Below are 24,217 nucleotides of genomic sequence, written 5' to 3'. Positions count from 1 at the left end.
CTGGGAGTCACTGGGCCTCCATTCATACATTTCATTCCATTTAATCCTGCCTATTCTTTCCCAAGAGCTTAGAAATGGGACACAGGGTGATTAGCACTTTCTACCTTCTAACAAACCTAGAAGGGCTTTGTACATTATAACATGTTATCCAAATGAATGGTGTATTATTAAAAATCCATCCATTGATGGATGAATGGATAAAGAAAATGTGGTGTATATACATATAATGGAATATTACTCAGCTATAAAAAAAAAAAAAGGAAATCCTGTCATTTGTGACATGAATGGACCTGGAGGGTATTAAGCTAAGTGAAATAAGTCAGACAGAGAAAGACAAATACTGTATGATCTCACTTACATGTGGAACAGAGAACTGGTTGCCGGGGTGTGGGTGGGGGGATGATTTGAGATAGGTGAAGGGAGTCAAAAGGTATAAACTTCCAGTTGTAAAATTAAAAAGCCCTGGAGATGTAATGTACTACATGGTGACTATAGTTAATAGTACTGTATTGCACATTTGAAAAGTGATAAGAGAGTAGATCTTAAAAATTCTCATCACAAGAAAAAAAATGTATAACTATGTGTGGTGATGGATGTTAACCAGACTTATTGTGGCGATCCCTTTGCAATTTATACAAACATTGAATGATTATGTTGTACTGCTGAGACTAATATAATGCTACATGTCAATTATATCTCAATTTAAAAATAAGACATGATCAGAACAAAATATAAAGAGAACTCCAGGGACTTCCCTGGCAGTCCAATGGTTAAGACTTCGCCTTCCAAAGCAGGGGGTGAGGGTTCGATTCCTGGTCGGGGAGCTAAGACCCCACATGCCTTGTGGCCAAAGAAACAAAACATAAAACAGAAGCAATACTGTAACAAATTCAATAAAGACTTTAAAAATGGTCCACATCAAAAAATCTTTAAAGAGATCTCCAACCCCAAGATGTTGGAACTGAATAAAATAATAATATGTTAAATATGGGAACAACTGACAAGATTTTTTGGTGCAACTCCCAACCTGACTTGTGGATCCCAAATACTACAGTCCTCAGAAGCTGACACAGCCCTCCTTAAACACGTCTGGTTCTGACCAGCTAAAACAGTACCTGGCTCATGATAAAGTGCTCAATAAACACAAGGTAAATGAATCAAATCCAAACACTCAAAATCTACCTTATATAAAAGCAGAATATTAATGATGCAAGAAATTAAAATTTAGAAAATTCACAGACTGAACAAATAATCTCTTATTACTGGGCACCTACCAGGAGCTGGGACTGAGACACATTTTTTAAAAATCAGACATGTGAAATAGGGAACAAACAGTACAATATATAAATCATAGAACTTCAGATTGCAAAGGGCCTTAAGGGTCATCTAAATTTATTCTAAGGAGGAATCTGAGACTCAGGGAGGTTTGGTGGTTGGTTGAAAGTTTTAAGGCAGCTTCATAGGAACCAGAACCCCAGTCGAGTGTTCTTTCCACAATATATTATGTTATCTATCCTATCAAATCCTAACTTGTAGAATATAACCCTCCTAGAATGTGGCAATAGAAAAGAATACAATGGACTGGAGGATCTGGAAAAGGCTTCAGAGAGGAGGAAAAGTTTAATTCTCCATTACCAAAATTGATAATCCATTAGTTGCGAGATCACTGATGATGGTGATCACGTTTTCTTTTTCTTTGTAGTCCCAGGATCCAGAGCACAGAGGAAACTCAACTCAAGTTGGCCAACTTTAAAGAAAGTTGTATCTTAATTAATTTCATTTAAAGTTGGAAGGAAGTTGTATATTATAAGGAATGTGAACATCTCAGGTTCCATAGAAATTGTATCTACGTAAAAAAATAACCAGGCCTGCACAAGCTGTCCCATGCCCATGTAGATTCCCACTGATGAACGCCAAACTGGAGCTGCACACCTGTCCCCCGGGCCACCATGAGCAAACACAGAGAATAGGAAAAGCCGAATCCGGTGTCTCCACCTCTCAGTGCTCATTTTGCCACACAATTTTGTTTCCATTTCAAAGCAGACAGTCAAGTAATTGGAAACATGTTAAAATAATACAGGCCCAAAGGCCTTGTTAGTAGAGACAGATGTATCCACAAAGCACAGTCTTCTCTTCCCCGAGAGGTAAACTGTCACCGCAAAATTAAAAAACACAGACACATAGAGAACTTACAACAAAAAAAAATTCTGTTTACATGGTTCCGATTCCTCTTCTAATTTTAGGTAGTGAACACGTAGATGCTTTTAGATGGCAGTGCTCACACTGCATCGAGTCCATACTCTACTTCTCTTTCCACTTTGTGTTATGCACACACATTTCCATTTAGGGGTATAGCTCCCCAAATGATGTGTTTCTTTAAGTACCTCCTTCTGAGCACAAACTAATTCCTTTTTGTCATTTTAAATAGTGCTCTGAACATCCTAGTACCATCTACTTTTCTCCTTCTTCTTTAAGAGTTAACTTATAGTGTCAAAAGCAGAATTCTTGGCAAAGCACATCAACAGTTTTACCATGCCTGTAACATTCTGCCAGTCTGGGCCCCAAAAAGGCTGAAGCAACACTCGGTGCTCCCGGCATGGTTTCCTGTTTCACCTGTTTCCTCACAGCACCAACAGTGGGCTTTTGGCAACTTTTGCGTTGCTAGATTTTCAGATACATAAATACTTTAAAGGTATTTTAATTTCCATTTTTCTAGTTGTTGGCAGTGTTGGATAATGTATTTTGATGCAGTGCTATATATTTCTCCACACTTAAACTTTATGTTCCTTTCAATGTAAACAGTGTATTCATCTTTGACCATTTATCAAATAGAATCTGGACATTGAACTCAGATAGATATACCAAGTCTTTTTATAGGCAATTTTATTGTGCTCTTTAGAAATTACAGAAGTAATTCCTTTCTACTGTTAAAAAATTTCAAGCTGTAAGAATGTGTACAAGGTAAAAGGTGAAAGTTGAAGGTATAAAATGACGAAAGGTTCATTACCCTCTCACTCTTTCCCCTCCCTGGAATGGTATCACTTTCCAGATATAACCACTGAAATCATCTTTCTATTCTTCTTATCATTAAACTCTGTAATACTAGGTAATATACTCTGGGTCTCTTTCTTGATTTAAGAACTTAGAGAGCACTTAGTGGATTCCCACTATGAATGATGAGAAATTTCACTGGCTTACACTGCCTCCCTCTCACCAGTCCTTTTTTCATTTTTAGACCTTCTATTGGACATTAATGACAAGATCACAAACTCAAACGCCTACAGACCCTGGGCAGGATACCCAAGTATAGAAAGTGGGCAGGGACAAGAAATGTCACAAGGCTCTTCCTGCCCATCTATAGCTTTCCCACTGTTAACATGAACGTGGCTAGGGAAAAAGCAAAGTCATAACTGGTAACAGAGCAGAAGCAAGAAAAACTATAATCCTGCAGCCTGTGGAACAAAAACCACATTCACAGAAAGAAAGACAAGATGAAAAGGCAGAGGGCTATGTACCAGATGAAGGAACAAGATAAAACCCCAGAAAAGCAACTAAATGAAGTGGAGATAGGCAACCTTCCAGAAAAAGAATTCAGAATAATGATAGTGAAGATGATCCAGGACCTCGGAAAAAGAATGGAGGCAAAGATCAAGAAGACGCAAGAAATGTTTAACAAAGACCTAGAAGAATTAAAGAAAAAACAAAGAGAGACGAACAATACAATAACTGAAATGAAAACTACACTAGAAGGAATCAATAGCAGAATAACTGAGGCAGAAGAACAGATAAGTGACCTGGAAGACAGAATGGTGGAATTCACTGCTGCAGAACAGACTAAAGAAAAAAGAATGAAAAGAAATGAAGACAGCCTAACAGACCTCTGGGACAACATTAAACGCAACAACATTCGCATTATAGGGATCCCAGAAGGAGAACAGAGACAGAAAGGACCTGAGAAAATATGTGAAGAGATTATAGTTGAAAACTTCCCTAACATGGGAAAGGAAATACCCACTCAAGTCCAGGAAGCGCAGAGAGTCCTATATAGGATAAACCCAAGGAGAAACACGATGAGACACATAGTAATCAAATTGGCAAAAATTAAAGACAAAGAAAAATTATTGAAAGAAACAAGGGAAAAACAACAAATAACACACAAAGGAACTCCCATGAGGTTAACAGCTGATTTCTCAGTAGAAACTCTACAAGCCAGAAGGAAGTGGCATGATATATTTAAAGTGATGAAAGGGAAGGACCTACAACCAAGATCACTCTACCCGGAAAGGATCTCATTCAGATACGACGGAGAAATCAAAAGCTTTACAGACAAGCAAAAGCTAAGAGAATTCAGCACCATCAAACCAGTTCTACAACAAATGTTAAAGGAAAGTCTCTAAGTGGGAAAAACAAGAGAAGAAAAGGACCTACGAAAACAAACCCAAAACAATTAAGAAAATGGTAATAGGAACATACATAACGATAATTACCTTAAAGGTGAATAGATTAACTGCTCCAACCAAAAGACACAGGTTTGCTGAATGGATACAAAAAGAAGACCCATATATATGCTGTCTACAACAGACCCACTTCAGACCTAGGGACACATACAGACTGAAAGTGAGGGGATGGAAAAAGATATTCCATGCAAATGGAAATCAAAAGAAAGCTGGAGTAGCAATACTCATATCAGATAAAATAGACTTTAAAATAAAGAATGCTACAAGAGACAAGGAAGGACACTACATAATGAACAAGGGATCAATCCAAGAAGAAGATATAACAATTATAAATATATATATGCACCCAACATAGGAGCACCTCAATACATAAGGCAACTGCTAACAGCTATAAAAGAGGAAATCGACAGTAACACAATAATAGTGGAGGACTTTAACACCTCACTTACACCAATGGACAGATCATCCAGACAGAAAATTAATAAGGAAACACAAGCTTTAAATGACACAGTAGACCAAGTAGATTTAATTGATATTTATAGGACATTCCATCCCAAAACAGCAGATTACACTTTCTTCTCAAGTGCGCACGGAACATTCTCCAGGATAGATCACATCCTGGGTCACAAGTCAAGCCTCAGTAAATTTAAGAAAATTGAAAACACATCAAGCATCTTTTCTGACCACAACGCTATGAGATTAGAAATCAATTACAGGGAAAGAAACGTAAAGAACACAAACACATGGAGGCTAAACAATACGTTACTAAATAATGAAGAGATCACTGAAGAAATCAAAGAGAAAATCAAAAAATACCTAGAGACAAATGACAATGAAAACACGATGATCCAAAACCTATGGGATGCAGCAAAAGCAGTTCTAAGAGGGAAGTTTATAGCTATACAAGCCTACCTCAAGAAACAAGAAACATCTAAAATAAACAGTCTAACAGAACACCTAAGGAACTAGAGAAAGAAGAACAAGCAAAACCCAAAGTTAGCAGAAGGAAAGAAATCATAAAGATCAGAGCAGAAATAAATGGAATACAAACAAAGAAAACAATAGCAAAGATCAATAAAACTAAAAGCTGGTTCTTTGAGAAGATAAACAAAAATGATAAACCTTTAGCCAGACTCATCAAGAAAACAAGGGAGAAGACTCAAATCAATAAAATCAGAAATGAAAAAGGAGAAGTTACAACAGACACCGCAGAAATACAAAGCATCCTAAGAGACTACTACAAGCAACTTTATGCCGATAAAATGGACAACCTGGACGAAATGGACAAATTCTTAGAAAGGTATAACCTTCCAAGACTGAACCAGGAAGAAACAGAAAATATGAACAGACCAATCACAAGTAATGAAATTGAAACTGTGATTAAAAATCTTCCAACAAACAAAAGTCCAGGACCGGATGGCTTCACAGGTGAATTCTATCAAACATTTAGAGAAGAGCTAACACCCATCCTTCTCAAACTCTTCCCAAAAATTGCAGAGGAAGGAACACTCCCAAACTCATTCTATGAGGCCACCATCACCCTGATACCAAAACCAGACAAAGACACTACAAAAAAAGAAAATTACAGACCAGTATCACTGATGAATATAGATGCAAAAATCCTCAACAAAATACTAGCAAACAGAATCCAACAACACATTAAAAAGATCATACACCACGATCAAGTGGGATTTATCCCAGGGATGCAAGGATTCTTCAATATACGCAAATCAATCAATGTGATACACCATATTAACAAATTGAAGAATAAAAACCATATGATCATCTCAATAGATGCAGAAAAAGCTTTTGACAAAATTCAACACCCATTTATGATAAAAACTCTCCAGAAAGTGGGCAAAGAGGGAACCTACCTCAACATAATAAAGGCCATATATGACAAACCCACAGCAAACATCATTCTCAATGGTGAAAAACTGAAAGCATTTCCTCTAAGATCAGGAACGAGACAAGGATGTCCACTCTCACCACTATCATTCAACATAGTTCTGGAAGTCCTAGCCACGGCAATCAGAGAAGAAAAAGAAATAAAAGGAATACAAATTGGAAAAGAAGAAGTAAAACTGTCACTGTTTGCGGATGACATGATACTATACATAGAGAATCCTAAAACTGCCACCAGAAAACTGCTAGAGCTAATCAATGAATATGGTAAAGTTGCAGGATACAAAATTAATGCACAGAAATCTCTTGCATTCCTATACACTAATGATGAAAAATCTGAAAGAGAAATTAAGGAAACACTCCCATTTACCATTGCAACAAAAAGAATAAAATACCTAGGAATAAACCTACCTAGGGGGACAAAAGACCTGTATGCAGAAAACTATAAGACACTGATGAAAGAAATTAAAGATGATACCAACAGGTGGAGAGATATACCATGTTCTTGGATTGGAAGAATCAATATTGTGAAAATGACTCTACTACCCAAAGCAATCTACAGATTCAATGCAATCCCTATCAAATTACCAACGGCATTTTTTACGGAGCTAGAACAAATCATCTTAAAATTTGTATGGAGACACAAAAGACCCCGAATAGCCAAAGCCGTCTTGAGGGAAAAAAATGGAGCTGGAGGAATCAGACTCCCTGACTTCAGACTATACTACAAAGCTACAGTAATCAAGACAATATGGTACTGGCACAAAAACAGAAACATAGATCAATGGAACAAGATAGAAAGCCCAGAGATTAACCCACGCACCTATGGTCAACTAATCTATGACAAAGGAGGCAAGGATATACAATGGAGAAAAGACAGTCTCTTCAATAAGTGGTGCTGGGAAAACTGGACAGCTACATGTAAAAGAATGAAATTAGAATGCTCCCTAACACCATACACAAAAATAAACTCAAAATGGATTAGAGACCTAAATATAAGACTGGACACTATAAAACTCTTTGAGGAAAACATAGGAAGAACACTCTTTGACATAAATCACAGCAAGATCTTTTTTGATCCACCTCCTAGAGTAATGGAAATAAAAACAAAAATAAACAAATGGGACCTAATGAAACTTCAAAGCTTTTGCACAGCAAAGGAAACCATAAACAAGACGAAAAGACAACCCTCAGAATGGGAGAAAATATTTGCAAACGAATCAACGGACAAAGGATTAATCTCCAAAATATATAAACAGCTCATTCAGCTCAATATTAAAGAAACAAACACCCCAATCCAAAAATGGGCAGAAGACCTAAATAGACATTTCTCCAAAGAAGACATACAGACGGCCACGAAGCACATGAAAAGATGCTCAACATCACTAATTATTAGAGAAATGCAAATCAAAACTACAATGAGGTATCACCTCACTCCTGTTAGAATGGGCATCATCAGAAAATCTACAAACAACAAATGCTGGAGAGGGTGTGGAGAAAAGGGAACCCTCTTGCACTGTTGGTGGGAATGTAAATTGATACAGCCACTATGGAGAACAGTATGGAGGTTCCTTAAAAAACTAAAAATAGAATTACCATATGACCCAGCAATCCCACTACTGGGCATATACCCAGAGAAAACTGTAATTCAAAAAGACACATGCACCCGAATGTTCATTGCGGTACTATTTACAATAGCCAGGTCACGGAAGCAACCTAAATGCCCATCAACAGACGAATGGATAAAGAAGTTGTGGTACATATATACAATGGAATATTACTCAGCCATAAAAAGGAACGAAATTGAGTCATTTGTTGAGACGTGGATGGATCTAGAGACTGTCATACAGAGTGAAGTAAGTCAGAAAGAGAAAAACAAATATTGTCTATTAATGCATGTATGTGGAACCTAGAAAAATGGTACAGATGAGCCAGTTTGCAGGGCAGAAGTTGAGACACAGATGTAGAGAATGGACATATGGACACCAAGGGGGGAAAACTGCGGTGGGGTGGGGATGGTGGTGTGCTGAATTGGGCGATTGGGATTGACATGTATACACTGATGTGTATAAAATTGATGCCTAATAAGAACCTGCAGTATAAAAAAACAAACAAAACAACTAATACTAAACTTTCATTGGGTTATTTGTATGGAAATATGTTAATATAAATGTTTCAGACATTACATGAAATTTCTAAAAATCTTATATTTGTATGTGTATGGAAATATGTATGGAAATATGTTAATATAAATGTTTCAGACATAAAAAAAAAAAAAGCTACAGTAATCAAGACAATATGGTACTGGCACAGAAACAGAAATATAGATCAATGGAACAGGATAGAAAGCCCAGAGATAAACCCATGCACCTATGGTCAACTAATCTATGAGAAAGGAGGCAAGGATATACAATGGAGAAAAGACAGTCTCTTCAATAAGTGGTGCTGGGAAAACTGGACAGCTACATGTAAAAGAATGAAATTAGAACACTCCCTAACACCATACACAAAAATAAACTCAAAATGGATTAGAGACCTAAATGTAAGACTGGACACTATAAAACTCTTAGAGGAAAACATAGGAAGAACACTCTTTGACATAAACCACAGCAAGATCTTTTTTGATCCACCTCCTAGAGTAATGGAAATAAAACCAAAAATAAACAAATGGGACCTAATGAAACTTAAAAGCTTTTGAAAAGCAAAGGAAACTACAAACAAGACGAAAAGACAACCCTCAGATTGGGAGAAAATATTTGCAAAGGAATCAATGGACAAAGGATTAAACTCCAAAATATATAAACAGCTCATGCAGCTCAATAGTAAAAAAACAAACAACCCAATCCAAAAAAGTGCAGAAGACCTAAATAGACATTTTCCAAAGAAGACATACAGATGGCCAAGAAGCACATGAAAAGCTGCTCAACATCACTAATTATTAGAGAAATGCAAATCAAAACTACAATGAGGTACCACCTCACACCAGTTAGATGGGCATCATCAGAAAATCTACAAACAACAAATGCTGGAGAGGGTGTGGAGAAAAGGGAACCCTCTTGCACTGTTGGTGGGAATATAAATTGATACAGCCACTATGGAGAACAGTATGGAGGTTCCTTAAAAAACTAAAAATAGAATTACCATATGACCCAGCAATCCCACTACTGGGTACATACCCAGAGAAAACCATAATTCAAAAAGACACATGCACCCCAATGTTCACTGCAGCACTATTTACAATAGGCAGGTCATGGAAGCAACCTAAATGCCCATCGACAGACGAATGGATAAAGAAGATGTGGTACATATATACAATGGAATATTACTCAGCCATAAAAAGGAACGAAATTGGATCATTTGTAGAGACATGGATGAATCTAGAGACTGTCATACAGAGTGAAGTAAGTCAGAAAGAGAAAAACAAATATTGTATATTAACACATATATGTGGAACCTAGAAAAATGGTACAGATGAACCGGTTTGGAGGGCAGAAATAGAGACACAGAAGTAGAGAACAAACGTATGGACACCAAGGGGGGAAAGCGGTGGGGGTGGTGGCGGTGGTGTGATGAATTGGGAGATTGGGATTGACATATATACACTAATATGTATAAAATGGATAACTAATAAGAACCTGCTGTATAAAAACAAACAAACAAAAAAAAACTGGCAACAGACGCTTGCCCATGTGTTGGGAGATGACTGGGAATTGGGGTGGGTGGGGACTATAGCAACCTGGGAAAGACATGCTTAGATGTAGGGGTAGCACCCACTGACCAAGTGTTGCCAGATCTTATTTTTTGAGAAAAGCCATTCAGAAATGAATTGTACGTGTAAGTTTTCCATTTGTAAATCTTAGCCCCAATGTTTTGAGAACACTGCTGGCCAAACATAAAATGTCTGTGTACCAAATACGGCTGATGAGCTGACCATGTTTTACCTCTGTCATTATGGTTTTAAGTCATATACTCAAGCCTCTGTTATTTGATCTATCTGTTTTAGATGGTATCTCCTCACTTCCCACCATGTAAGATGAGGACAATAGTGCCCTTGTAGTTTTCTTTTCCTCTCTTTCCCTCCTCTACCTTACCATTCAGCATTCCTTTACTTTTGGCTTGCCAAAGCTTACAGAGTTTACCTTCTGTTCTGTAACTCTAACTAACACTTTAGAGCTTTGTCTATAGATTGACTTTAAAAAAAGGAACAGGGACTTCCCTGGTGGTGCAGTGTTTAAGAATCCGCCTGCCAATGCAGGGGACACGGGTTCAATCCCTGGTCCAGGAAGATCCCACATGCCGTGGAGCAACTAAGCCCATGGGCCACAACTACTGAGCCTGCGCTCTAGAGCCTGTGAGACACAACCACTGAGCCCATGTGCCACAACTACTGAAGCCCGCAAGCCTAGAGCCCGTGCTCCGCAACAAGAGAAGCCACCGCAATGAGAAACCCGCACAACTCAACGAAGAGTAGCCCCCTCTCACCGCAACTAGAGAAAGCCCGCGCACAGCAATGAAGACACAATGCAGCCAAAAATAAATAAATAAATAAATAAATTATTTTAAAAATGTATAAAAAAGAACAATTTTCTTGATAGCCATATTATATTGTATAAATATTTTCTTCAAACATCTGGTGGCCATGAATTAACTATTCACAATCTGTGACTGAAGAACTAGTTTCTAAATGGAGGTTTTCTATCCCTGTGTGTAGTCCTGTCACCCTGAATGAGGGGCTTGACTGCAAGCTTCGTGTCCCTGAGTGGGGCACGTCTACCAGTGGGCTTCACTTAGAGTGTCTGGGCATGGAGCAACTGGACAGCAACTGGACATTCAACACATTTCACCTGGTGGCAAAGTAAAAAGACTTTCTTTGGAGATACTGATTAATATCCACACCAAGAGCTTCAGTTTTCTCCATAGAGATATTAAGTAAACATCCTTTAATCACCCCGATTTCTGCCCTACAGCCCACTCCTAGTCTCCAAATCCTTTCATCTCAAATATGTGGCTCTCACTTATATGTTATGGTGGGTAGCGCTGATGTATCCATCCATGCAAACCCATGGAAATCCCTCATCCACTAATTCCCCTCTCCTGTTCTCAGTGCAACTCTGAATTAATTCTTTTTAACCCTTTATGTTCATTTCAATGGCACATTTGGAGGGAGGAGAAGTTAATAAATCTGTTCAGTCTGGCATTTTGAATCAGAGTGGCCACCAACTTCTGACAACTGTACTTTCAGCATGACTTGCCCTGTCATTTCCCATTCTGCTGCTTTTCCTTTAAATACTTCAGGAACCAGCCTCCTTGTCATGAGAATTTCTGATTCACCTGGAACAGACAGCTGTTGAAATTTTGGGGAGCACATTCAAGCTTTCTGGGATACCAAGATAACTACTCTTCAACAAAAATGGAAAACAAAGATTCGTTCATCAAGGGTTTACATTTTTCTTTGAATGATTTTATGCCTGAAGGAAATTCTCAAGAATTTAATGCCCTATTTCTATTGTGAATGGAACAGCCATTGTCAATATATCTTCTAGCTGTGGATCTCTAGTACGTGGGGACTGAATTAAATGCAAGAGCGGCCTTGATCAGCCCTCCCCGATAGCACTTTCTGTGATGATAGAAATGTTCAATAATCTGCGCTGCCCAACACGGTAGCTATCAGCCACACGTGGATACTGAGCACTGAAAACGTGGCTAGCGTGGCTGAGGAACTGAATTTTTAATTTTATTTAATTTTAATTCATTTAACCTAAATTTAAGTAGCCACGTGTGGCTAATCGCTATCCTACGGGACAACGCAGCTCTAGACCTCAAACAACTCGTTTGCATTGAGGAAGCAAAAGACAATAAACAATAACTGATAAAGTTGCACATTAATAAAAGAAAAGTGAGTCAGATAAGGAAGTATCCTAGGAATTCAGAGGAGGGAGCAATGGAGGGTCAGAAAGTTCAGGATTAGCTCAGATCTACCTATGAGGTAGATCTATGTGCTATTGTTACAAAAAAAAAAAAAAAAAGGCCAAAAGATGTTAAGCAAAAAGAGCAAGGTGCAGATCAGTATATGTACATGGGTCCATTTGTATATGTAAAAGCATATACAGATTTATGCTTATATTTGCATAGAATATTTCTGGACAGATACCCAAATTGTTAATGGTGGCTACCTCTGGAGGGCAGAAGTACAGGTCAAGGCAAGGAACATTTTTACTTTGCTGGAATTTTTGTTTTAAAAAGAGTTTAACATTTAAATCATTTTTTTTCTTTATAATAAAATTATAGGCACAGAGATGATTAATGAATAATATGTTTTTAAAAGGCCAAAGTAGTCAACTCTTTCCTGCGGTTATTACTCATGAATGATTTTATGTGATTATTGGGAACCTTCCACATCCTATTACCATGGCTCCTCTGTCCTCTACTAAAATGCTTTAAAGAGAAGACATACTTAAGGAAAGTAGCCTGAAGGAGGTAGGGTTTAAATAGGACCTTGATGCTGGATAAGATGCAGTGGGAGAAGGAAGGGCATTCTTGATAAAGGCATGGCCTCAGGTAAAGAAGGGAGCAGGGAATAGGATGGGGGAAGGGGAGACAAGACCCTAAGAAGCATGGGACCAAATCCCTATGGACTTGACTGGCAAGAGGTCTCGAGTCAGACCCTACCAACCTGGTTCTCAAGGGAACCAAACACTTATTGAGCACCCATCATGTGGCAGGCATTGTGCTACTCCTGGGACACAAAGATGAATAAGAAACAGTCACTGAGTTCAAGGAACCAGATGAGACCTGTCAAAGGGATGACACCAATAGTGCGAGGAATACAAGATTTGGACCCTAAAGTACTGCCTCCTTCACTTTCTGACATAACCTTTGCAAGGTTTGTAATTACTCCGAGCCCCTGGGTTCTTCCTCTATAAAAAATGGGGATATGAGGGCATTATGCTAAGTGAAATAAGTCAGACAGAGAAAGACAAATACTGCATGATATCACTTATATGTAGAATCTAAAAATTACAACAAACTAGTGAATATAAAAAAAGAAGCAGACTCACAGACACAGGGAACAAACTAGTGGTTACCAGTGGGGAGGGCGGGGAGGGGCACTGTAGGGGTGGGGCGTGGGAGGTACAAACTACTGGCTGTAAGATGGGTTTAAGGATGTACTGAACAACACTACAGCCAATATTTTGCAATAACTATAAATGGAGTATAACCTTTAAAAATTGTATTAAAGGGACTTCCCTGGTGGTGAAGTGGTTAGGAATCCGCCTGCCAATGCAGGGGACATGGGTTCAAGCCCTGGTCCGGGAAGATCCCACATGCTGCGGAGCAACTAAGCCCGTGCGCCACAATGACTGAGCCTGTGCTTTAGAGCCTGCGAGCCACAACTACTGAGCCCGCGTGCTGCAGCTACTGAAGCCCGCGTGCCTAGAGCCCGTGTTCCGCAACAAGAGAAGCCACCGCAATGAGAAGCCCGTGCACCACAACAAAGAGTAGGCCCCGCTGGACGCAGCCAGAGAAAACCCGTGTGCAGCAACAAAGACCCAACGCAGCCAAAAATAAATAAACAAATAAATAAATTTATTTTTAAAAAATTGTATTAAAAAAATTTTTTAACTTTTAAAAATGGGGATAAAGCTACTTTACCATGAGGACAAAATGACGAAGACCATATGCCTGGCGCCAATAGGCTTATCACACTTTGCCCCCACTCCTAATCGATAGGGAAGATAAAATGCTTTCCTTGTTTACCCTTTCTCCGCAAAGGTGATACCAGAACAAAGTACCGTTGCGTTTGTGTGGGTGAGCAGGGCTGGGGTGGGCTATAGGGAGGAAGGGAGGAAGAGGGGTCAGGGCTGGAGAGCTTGGAGCTGACTGGAAGGGCCTTGTGGGCAGCGCTGAGGAACCTCAGCCAAGGTTCGAGGAGTGAAGCAAGGAGGTGACATAGTCAGACCTGCATTGTCGGAAGGACCAACTGGAAGGACAGAAGTCAAGAAGCAAGAAACCAGTTTCCAAGCCACTGCAAACCTCATCTTAATCTCCTCTAAATTTCTATAGTACAAACTATTTAATTGAACTATTTCAAGCATCTAATTATACTGTCATATCCTACTGTTTTATAGGCACATGTTTTTCTCAAGAACCACATCATTAAGACTTCTGAGGACAGAGAATTCCCTGATGATCCAGTGGCTGGGACTCGGCACTTTCACGCTTTCACTGCCGGGGCCTGGGTTCGATCCCTGGTTGGGGGGGATGGGGACTAAGATCCCGCAAGCCATGGCCAAAAAAAAGACTTCTGAGGGCAGAAAGCAGACCAGATGCTTCCTTCAAACTTCTCTAAGTGGTTGAGCGCTTCTGAGATAGAAGCGAACTGGGAAGAAGTTAGTGGGGGAAGGATACCAATGTGAGTTAAAGTGGAAATTGAGTTATTCACGCTTTCATGGGTCAGGCCTTCCCTGTTCCCTTCCTCCACCCTCCACGCCTTAAACATGTCTTAATGAGGCCAGGCTAGCCTGTTACTGTGAAGCCCCCTTCAGTGAACGCCGAGCCCCTCAGTCTGGACTGAAACCTCATTTGGGCTGTACTTCAAGAGGCACTAAAGTATCAGCTCGTTTGATTCACAGCACAGCCAGGGCCTATCACTATATTTGCTTTTTCCGATAAGAATGAATTCCAGGGCAGAAGGGAAGAAATCTCCAGTAATTTTAGTATTTTTCCTACCATCTCGCTCCTTTCACACTTGACTCCATGTTGGGGGAAGCAGCCCATCAGCACTTTAGCCGCCCTCGGGGGCAACAGAGCAGCTGGAGGCATTTCAGTCAGCCCTTGACACGTGGGACTCCGCTATCTGTCCGTGGAGGCCCCCCAGCACCCTGGGCCCAGCAACACTCACGAGGCAGTGGCACAGTGCATCCTATGCTGTCAGGGTCCTGCTATACCCGTGGGCGGACAACAGATCCCCACATCTGAGTTTCATCTACCTTCTTATCCCCCCAAGCAAACAGCTGCCCCTTGACCATCCCACTCAGGCCTAGGTAAGTCTTCTCACAGGAATAGGCCCACCCAGGCCTTAGAAGTGGGCTCAGGGCTCTTTGGTAGAGAATTCCAGGGTCCTGGGTGCTCAGAACATGGCAGATGGTGTGGCTCCCCTGGGTATATCCCTTGAGCAGAGAGATCCCCTGCTCTTGGGCAAGGGTGCAGCCAGATGAAGGAACAGAGATTTCTAGAATGTGGGCTCAGGTTGCCTGGGTCTAAAGGTGGTACTGATGAGATATAGATCCAAAGTTGTATGAGTTCTGGTAACTATAATCTCCTTAAGCTGGCAGAGGAAAAAAAAAAAAAAAGGTGGGGCAGGGTAGGTAGCTTTGCCCTAATCAGTAGACCCTGATCAAATAGTAGTTTTCTGTAATGACATTAAATCACCACTTAACACCATATGGTTAACTTTCTCTCATAGACCCTAGACCCTGTTGGTTCAAGCCAGATGGGCACAGTCAGGGAGGAACAAATTCCTCTAGAATGCTTTAACTGCACGGCCACATTCAACTCAAGCACTCCCCTCACTGTTGGTAGATTTGGTAAAGGTCTGAAAGGGTTTTTTAGTTCTTCTCTGTGTTATGTCTTCTCCCCCGTTTATTCCCATCATTTAAAGAGACGATATCTCCACATGCATCACATTAGGTGTTGTTTATCAGTTAGGAACACTTTCTATAACATTTCCTGTGTGAAAACCACAGCCAAAGATCCTATCTAGGAAACTCTCTAAGCCTTAGGACTTCTGTCTCTTAGCTGGTCTTTATGCTCCCTCCACAGCTGCACCCCCCACCCCCTATGCCCACCCCAACCAATCCTTTGTATTCTGGCTTGTTCCCTCGTGGTTTTAATATGGCTGCCTGAGCACCAGCCATCAAATCTGCATTCAAGGCAGGAAGCAGGGGAGGGGTGGAACATGAGAGAACCAGTGACTTGTTTTGTTTTAATCAGAAAAGCAAATGCTTTCCTAGGAATACCCTAGCTGACTTCAGCCAAATGTGTCACTGAGCAACTCTTAGCTGCAAAGGAAAACTTCGCAATGACCTCTAGAATGGAAAAGGGAAGGGCAAAGGGGGTTGGTCGTGGGTTACATGTCGGTCCAAAGTATCTGCCACAAAGTGGAAAAACCCTAAAGGATGTGATTGACTGAGACCCACAGAGCTGAACATCTCACAGTTTGGAGCTTCTCAGAAAAAGACAAGAACCACAAGGGGCACCTGTGGTCCTGTCTTAGGGTCATCAAGTCTTTTCGATAGAGACAGGACAGCGGGGAGGAAGGGATTCATTAATTCTTTGGCCTAAAAATAGGATAAAGAGGAAGTGAGGTGGGGCGGGCAACAGTTTTTACCTCTTTCAGGAATAAAACCAGAAAACGCAAGGTTGAACCAACTTCTGATTACCAGCTTCAGAAGGCAGTAGGAAACAAACCTTTATAACTTCCTCACATCTGTGGGGTCCATTGTGTTTCTACAGTTATGGGAGGATCCCGTGCCCTCTGCAGAAGAAGCTGGGACATCCTAGTACCCTCCACACCCAGGCTTTAGGGCTTGAGCTGGTAGTGGCAACTTTTTAGAGGGGTGTGGGGGGAGAGGAAAGCAGACAGAGGCCCTGAGGGCCGCTGCAAGGAAGAGAAGGGTTCCTGCTGGCTGCCATGGGTGCCAGCCTGGGCCTAAGAAGTAGCTTGAAGGCTTATTTTAAAAGTCACTCCGTTGTAAGAGATTCTGCAAGAGCCCAGTGACTGGAGAGCTGAGGTCCTGAGGTCGCTGTGAAACTGACACCAGGACTTGCTGGTGCAGAATGAGCCTCTAGAACAGGATGCGTCCCAGGGCCCGGAGAGAGGGGTCAGCTGCAGGACAGGTCAAGTGGCCACAGCAGAGCAGGTTAACATGCCCTAGGGGCAGAGAAGCCCTGGCTGTGATCAGGGGATGACCGTTTGGCGCTCGGTCTTTTAAAACTAGAAACTCCTGCTCTAAGCTCGTGTCACGCAGGCCACCACCACCCTACCTTTCCCTTCCCTGAGGGGGCCAGGTCAGGAACACCCGCTGCTCATCTGCATCTCTGTATCCAAACAACCACTTCCTCATCCTGGAGTCACTTGACATGGCCCTTCCCTGATGCAAGGCGTTCCTTTGCTTCAGTGACGATACACACTGGCAGCACTAGTTTACAGAGCGCTTTCTAAGACAGCCCCTCCCTCTGCGTTTCTCTCTGCAAGTTCTGAGACGGAGCCAGACCTTCCACCTAACGTCTCTCTGGAACTGTCTTCCTTCTGTGTCCACTATACACCAGCATGCTCTCAAGGTGCTGTTCTGGGTTAATTCCAGGACGTTGGTGAGTGGTAACGGAGCTCCGAAGGCTGACCTCTAAGGAACACATTCCCTGTGACCTATAGCCCACAGGTAATATACAAAGTCACCTATTTCCTCAATACAAGTAAAATAAAATGTTCACATAGAGAATGCCCTACTTCAAGAATACTGCAATCAGCATTGTGAATGCATGAAAAGCCATCGAATTGTTTAAAACAGTTAAATTTATGTATATGAACGTCACCTCATTTAAAAAAATACTGTTATTACTACACTTCTTGACTTTATGAACTGCTTTTACCATTTTCTTCTTCAACTCGTTTTCTTTTCACATCCCTGCAGGCCAGAAAATATAGAAACAACCAGTTATTTCTTCTCAGATAAGGAAACTGAGGTCCAGAGAAGGTCTGACCTGCCAACCAGAGGATAACTGAACAACAGAGAACTCCAGTGTGTGGACTCCTGGGCCAGTGCTCATTCTACAAAGGTTCCAGGGCAAACGGCCCGAAGGCTCCGCTCCTTCATGACCTCCAAAGTCAGCAAAGGAAGCAAGGCCTCTTCATCTGTAGAAGCTAAGTCATCTCTTACTCTCTGAATTGAGGGAGGAGTTCATCTCCGACAAGCAATAGGGCAGGAAGGTGGGTATGGATCAGTTTTGCTAAGCCGTTTTTCAGAAGTTCACGTTGAATTTTTTAAGTGTAAATCCAGTGTTTTATAACATATTCACAAAGTTGTGCAACCACCACCACTACCTAATTTCTGAACATTCATCATCCCTCGAAGAAACCCTGCACCGCTCAGCGGTCACTCCCCACTCCTCCCCGCTAGCCCTCAGCAACCACTCATCTACTGTTTGTCGCTATACTTGTGCCTGTTCTGGACATTTCAGATACGTGCAGTCATTCAGTATGTGGCCTTCTGTGTCTGGCTTCTTTCATTTAGCATGTTCTCAGTGTTCATCCACGTTGTCGTGTGCATCAGTACTTCACTCCCATTTCTAAATCCCCAGGGACTCCTCCTGTTGCTTCTTTCCTGCCAGCTGTGGGGATGTGGGGATGGAGGGACCACAGTCAGGGCAACAGAAAAAAGCCCTCATCCTGGTAGAGCCCAGAGAGAAGAAACAGACCCCTCACCAACATTCCCCTTCTTCAAGTAAAACGTATGACGAGGAACGTCAGATCCACCAGCAAACAGTTAACTATACAGGCCTGTGCAGAGCACACAGCCCCTGAATACTCTCCAGATGACCACGCAGCCAAACGTGCCACTTAAGCAGAGGCAAGGCCCAGTGTCATTCAGGAAGAGTGATGCCCTTGACTCCTTCATTCCACAAGCTTTCAGGTCCCTGCTCTTAACTTGTAGACTCACAGCACAACCTATTAGTTCCTCATCACCTCAGCTGTCTTCTGCTCGGATCAAAGCCTTCTAGCTGCTACAGCATTTCCTGGGGGAGATCGTCCGTGTTTAATCCAGGACAAATATTACTTGCACACCCCTGACTTCCACGTGCATCTCTGCATCAAGCTGATGATCTGACTTCCTGGTGGCCTGAGCCAGCAGCTTACTAAAAGTCTCTCCAATGGGGCATAACCTCGATATTCTCACAGCTATTCTTCCCATCTTCCTCTTCTCCTTTCTAGTACAAGGTGGACAAGGAATTATCATTGCCTGTTTGCAGAGGAAGGAATGGAGGCCCAGTAAAGGCAAGAGACCAGTACCCATTAGCAAAAGGTGACAGAACTGAGATAAGGGGTCTTATCTCCCACCCCACTGCTCTGGATGTACCATGTGGATACACGAGAGGGTTAGTTAACCAAACACTCCTTCCAGGTAGGAAGTGAGAGAAAAGTGAGAGTTAGCTCTCAGTTGTCAGATTTGAGACTTCCTGCCACCAGCCGCCCTCTTCTTCTCCTAGAATCAGGTGCATGAACCCAGAACACGACTTGCATTCATAGCAAAACATCAGTGCCCCTCCCCACCCCCAAATTCTCCAGCACGGCCCAAAGTCAACCATAAACAAAAGAAATAGGGCCGATGGGCGTATATCCACTTTACTTGTGAGTCCAAAAGGAAAGCAGGCTTTCTGGCAGGTCAACCTGCCGAGGAGAAGGCCGGAGCAGAAGCAACCACCCCGCCCCACATCCCCTGCAAGCCGCCCACCCAGCCTCACTCCTTACCCTCCCTTCAAACTTGGCGGTGGCCCCTTCCTTGATGCAGAGGTTCCGAGGGGGCAAAATGAAAGCAGGGGCCTCGGTCAGGGGCATGGAGCCGACTCTCGAGTGATCCACGGTGAGGGAGGTTTTGGAAACGTGTGTCGAGGCAGCCAGCTTCACATCCCCCATGGTCTGCAAACAGGAAGGAAGATCAGGTCAGACGAGACAAAGTACAACCCGTCCTCCCTGCAGGCGACCGGTGTGCCCAGGGTGCTGGTTGGGGCCGCAGTGTCATGGGCTTTACAGGGAGCCCCACTAGGTCAGGGGCCACCTGGAGCTCCTCTCTGGGAATGAGAGTCCCTGTGTCCCCTACACGCAAAGCTGCAGGGGTGAAGCCCAGTCCGTCCCAGACGCCAGCTCCCAGGGCCACGTCCTGGTCTCCCCAAAACCCCATGGAGGACTTCCAGGAAGGGGGCAGCTAGAGCAGGAACAGAGAAACCAGATGTTTCTTGGCGTTTTTACAATGGATATCTGAAGTCATACTTAATAGTCACTCAACCTTCAGAATCTATATCTGCATTAGGCACTCAAGGTGAAAGTAAAAGCTGCTTTTGCCTGAACTGTGAGGGCTCTTGGGCTAAAGAAAAATGGGATCCATAGTCCAAGAAAGAAAAGAGTTTAGGGTTAATATGGCAAGGATCCTGGGTGAGGTGAGGTGAGAGTGTGGGGTTGAAAGCAGGGAAGGAAGCAAGGCTAGGGAGGACCCTAGCCACTTCTGGGGACCGGATTGTGAAAAAGCCTCAAAAGTCATAGAACGTCAGAGAAGGGAGCATTTTAAGGTTATCCAGGCTAACTCCTCCATTTATAACTGAGGCCCAGAGAAGGTAAGTCACTCACTCAAAGAGACAAAGCAAAATGATGGCATCACTGGCAAGAAAACCTCAGGCTCCTGACTCCTGGTCCAGGGCCCCGTTGGGAATAAACAAGATGTCTATGGGGGCTGGCAGGTTGATTGGAACAAAGGGATTTCCTTAGGATTAATTCTAGAAGTGGAATTAGTAACAGGTATGAATCAGTTCTTGCTTGCAAATTACAGAAATGGACTCTGGCTCTCATAAATGGAGAAGGGATCTGTTGGAAAGACGGGGAGTAGGGAAGCTATCAAAGTCCACAGGAAAGGCTGGAGAACCAGGCTGGGAAAACAGGCAGCAATCGAGAGAAGCCAGGTTGTCAGAACCTAGCCAAGGTCACTGGACACCCGTTGCCACCCCCTGGAATATGTCCCAAGTATCCCTGCTCCAGATTTCAAGTCCAGGTAGGAGCCTCACCAGGCTGGGATGGTTCCAGGTTGGGGACCACATCTTACTCAGCATGGAATCCACGGTACCTGGCCTATCACAGGCCCGCAACAAACGTCTGCTAAACTGAAGAGGAAGAGTATTTCCAGTTTTTATTTTTCTGTTCATTTTCTTGGGATCATCAGTCACAAGCCTATGTCCCATGCCAAGTGGGGTAAGCTAACAGAAGTGAACAGTGATATCTGGGCATGTAATTAGTTTGTTTAAATTTAATAACATCTAACAAAACTAAAATGGAGGTTACAAGTTAAAGTAACAAAGACCTAGGTTTGTTTTTAACAGGGCACATCCCCTGCTTGACAAAGCCAGCTTTCTCTTTCACTGATGAGGTATCAGCTTTGCAAACAAAATCCTTTCCAAATGATAAGACTCACAGGTTCACTGTAGTTAAGTAACGATAAAAACCAAATTTACGTAGCACTTACTATATACCAGGAACTATTCTAAACACTTTATAAATAATAGCTCAATTGATCCTTACAACAACACTGTGAGACAGATGATCTCATCATCCCCATTTTATGGATTAGAAACCGAGGCTCACTGAGATTAAGTCATTTGCCCAGGGTTAGAGTATTTAGTAGGGGGCAGAACTGGCATTTGATCCCAGGTGTCTGGCACCAAAGCTCCTATTCTTAACCACTGGACCCTCTTTTTTTTTTTAATTAATTTATTTATTTTTGGCTGCGCTGGGTCTTTGTTGCTGTGCGCGGGCTTTCTCTAGTTGCAGCAAGCGGGGGTTACTCTTCGTTGCAGTGCGTGGGCTTCTCACTGCAGCTCTTGTTGCAGAGCACGGGCTCTAGGCACATGGGCTTCAGTAGTCGTGGCACGTGGGCTCAGTAGTTGTGGCACACGGGCTTAGTTGCTCCTCGGCATGTGGGATCTTCCCAGACCAGGGCTCGATCCCGTGTCCCCTGCATTGGCAGGTGGATTCTTAATCACTACGCCACCAGGGAAGTCCCCCACTGGACCCTCTTGCTTCCTATTAGCAGTCAGAGTTGGCTGGTGGGAAGGGGGTCTGAGGTTGGGGTAATAAGCAAGAAAGCTGACAGCTGCTACCACACACACATAACGCTGAGATCTTCTGTATGACACAGCATACCAACGACAACATTAAAAGGCATTTGATGATCTGGGATAAAATGTTTGCAACAAGAATGAAGGACTAGGATATTTTATATATAAGAAAACAGCCTGACAGATAATGGGTAGAGCTATCACTTGGACGGTTCACAGAAGATAGACAAATGACCACAACACAAATGGAAGCTGCCTAGCCTCAATCAGAACCCAAGAGTGCAAATTAAGGACACGTTATTATTTTAAAAAACTAACCAAACTGACATTTAAAAAGAAAGATAACATACAATACCGGTGAGACTGTGGGTACTCATACCCTTCCGAGGAGTATAAACTGAATCAATCTTTCTGGAAAGCAATTTGTCAAAAAGATTCTGAAAAAAATGTCCATCTCTTTCCCCAGTAATCCTACATTTAGTAGTGTATTATTGGGAAAGAATCAGAGATGCAGCCCCAAATTTATATATGAGAATGCTAATCACATTACGTATAGGAAAATAAATAGAAAAATAATCCAGTTAAATAGAAATAGGAAAAAAAAAACCAAACAGTTAAATATCCAACAGTGAGAATTGGTTAAATACAGTAGAATATCAGGCAGTTATATGAGTGTATATTTACAAGGAAAATAATAATAGGAATTTAATGATATAGAAATTTTAAACTAAAAATAAGTTTCATTATGGAAAATTTCAAACAGAAAAGTAGAAAGAATGATAAAATGAGCACCTCAAACACCTATCACCTAGATTCAACAGTTAACATTTTGCCATATTTATATCATTGTGTTTGTGTATGTGTTTGCAGAACCATTTCAAGGTAATCAGGATATAATTTTAATGGCAAGAATCAGGATAGAGTCATTCACTCAATTAAAATATATTTATTGAACATCCACCATGTTGCAAGCTAGGTGCTAGGGATACAGCAGTGAACAATTACATGTGCGTGTGTGGTGAGTGTGATAACATGGGGTTCTTATATCCTGCAGAGCCTCCCAGGACCATACCCCAGAGGGGACACTGTTCCCTCTGCCCTCCTCCACTGCCACTGAAGTGAGGTGACAAATACACTCTGTGCTGCCAGCGCCAGGGGTGGGGTGGAGGGAGGGCAGGTATCACAAGGGTCGTCCCCAGCCGCAAGTCCAGGGCACTGCTACTTTCCAGCTATTAACTGGTCAAGGTACTTCAACTCTCCTGGCCTCAGTTTCCTTTTCTATAAAATGAGAATGATAATATCAATCTCACAAAGTTGAGAGGAGGATTTGAATGACAGTATATATAAAACACTTAGTACAGCATAAAAGGCACTCAATAATTGGTAGCTGTCAACATGGTCATCATCCAGCTCCCAAAGGGAAAGCAAGTTCCCCAACCCTGCAGGACAGACCCTTTTCACCAAGGACAGCAAGCCAGGCCAGCCTGATTATCCTCAGGGCAAGGGTATCTGAGTGGGATTATTGGATAACAGCAGTGGGAAGCATATGGCAGACCATGAGAAGGTGGGTAGGAGGGCCTGGGGCCCCCTGACAGCCTCCGCAGCACTGTCCTGTGTGTCCTAGCACGGAATGGGCAGGGTGCATGCGCCCGACATCGTGCTCAGCCCTAATCTCACTCAATCTCCTGGTCCTGCAAGGCAGTTCTGATTATTCTCCTTTCACAAATGAGGACACCCGGGCTCAGAAAACCAACTACACTTGTCCAAGGTCACATAGCTAAGAAGTGGAAACCAAACTGAATTCTGATCGTAGCCATACCCTGTGGGCTTCCTGGAGGGCCCCCGGACCCAGACTAGGCATTTCCTGCCTTCCCCAGTAATGGGAGATGCGATAGGCAGAGGCTTGGGAGTTGCATAAAGGAAGGGGGGCGGGGGAATGTAACACCCCCTTCTGCTCTCAGTTCTGGCTTTCAAAG

At 42.4% G+C, this 24,217-nt stretch overlaps 1 protein-coding gene across 4 annotated transcripts in view; it reads right to left on the bottom strand.

Annotated features, from left to right (window-relative positions):
- Window positions 1-24,217, bottom strand: part of MYLK (myosin light chain kinase) — a 219,531-nt gene that overhangs the window by 162,772 nt on the left and 32,542 nt on the right. For 3 of the 4 annotated variants that reach the window (XM_036851338.1, XM_036851336.1, XM_036851337.1), the window contains one exon: window positions 19,891-20,058. In XM_036851338.1, coding sequence (XP_036707233.1) covers window positions 19,891-20,055 — 165 coding nt within the window. In that variant the 5' untranslated portion in view covers window positions 20,056-20,058. Of the gene's footprint in view, window positions 1-19,890; window positions 20,059-24,217 lie in introns of those variants that run through there. The other variant, XM_036851339.1, reaches the window with a different exon arrangement.

The sequence above is a fragment of the Balaenoptera musculus genome, chromosome 4 (assembly GCF_009873245.2).
Source record: "Balaenoptera musculus isolate JJ_BM4_2016_0621 chromosome 4, mBalMus1.pri.v3, whole genome shotgun sequence".
Taxonomy (NCBI): domain Eukaryota; kingdom Metazoa; phylum Chordata; class Mammalia; order Artiodactyla; family Balaenopteridae; genus Balaenoptera; species Balaenoptera musculus.
Note: the sequence above shows the minus strand (reverse complement) of the source record. Positions and strands in the feature narration are given on the sequence as shown.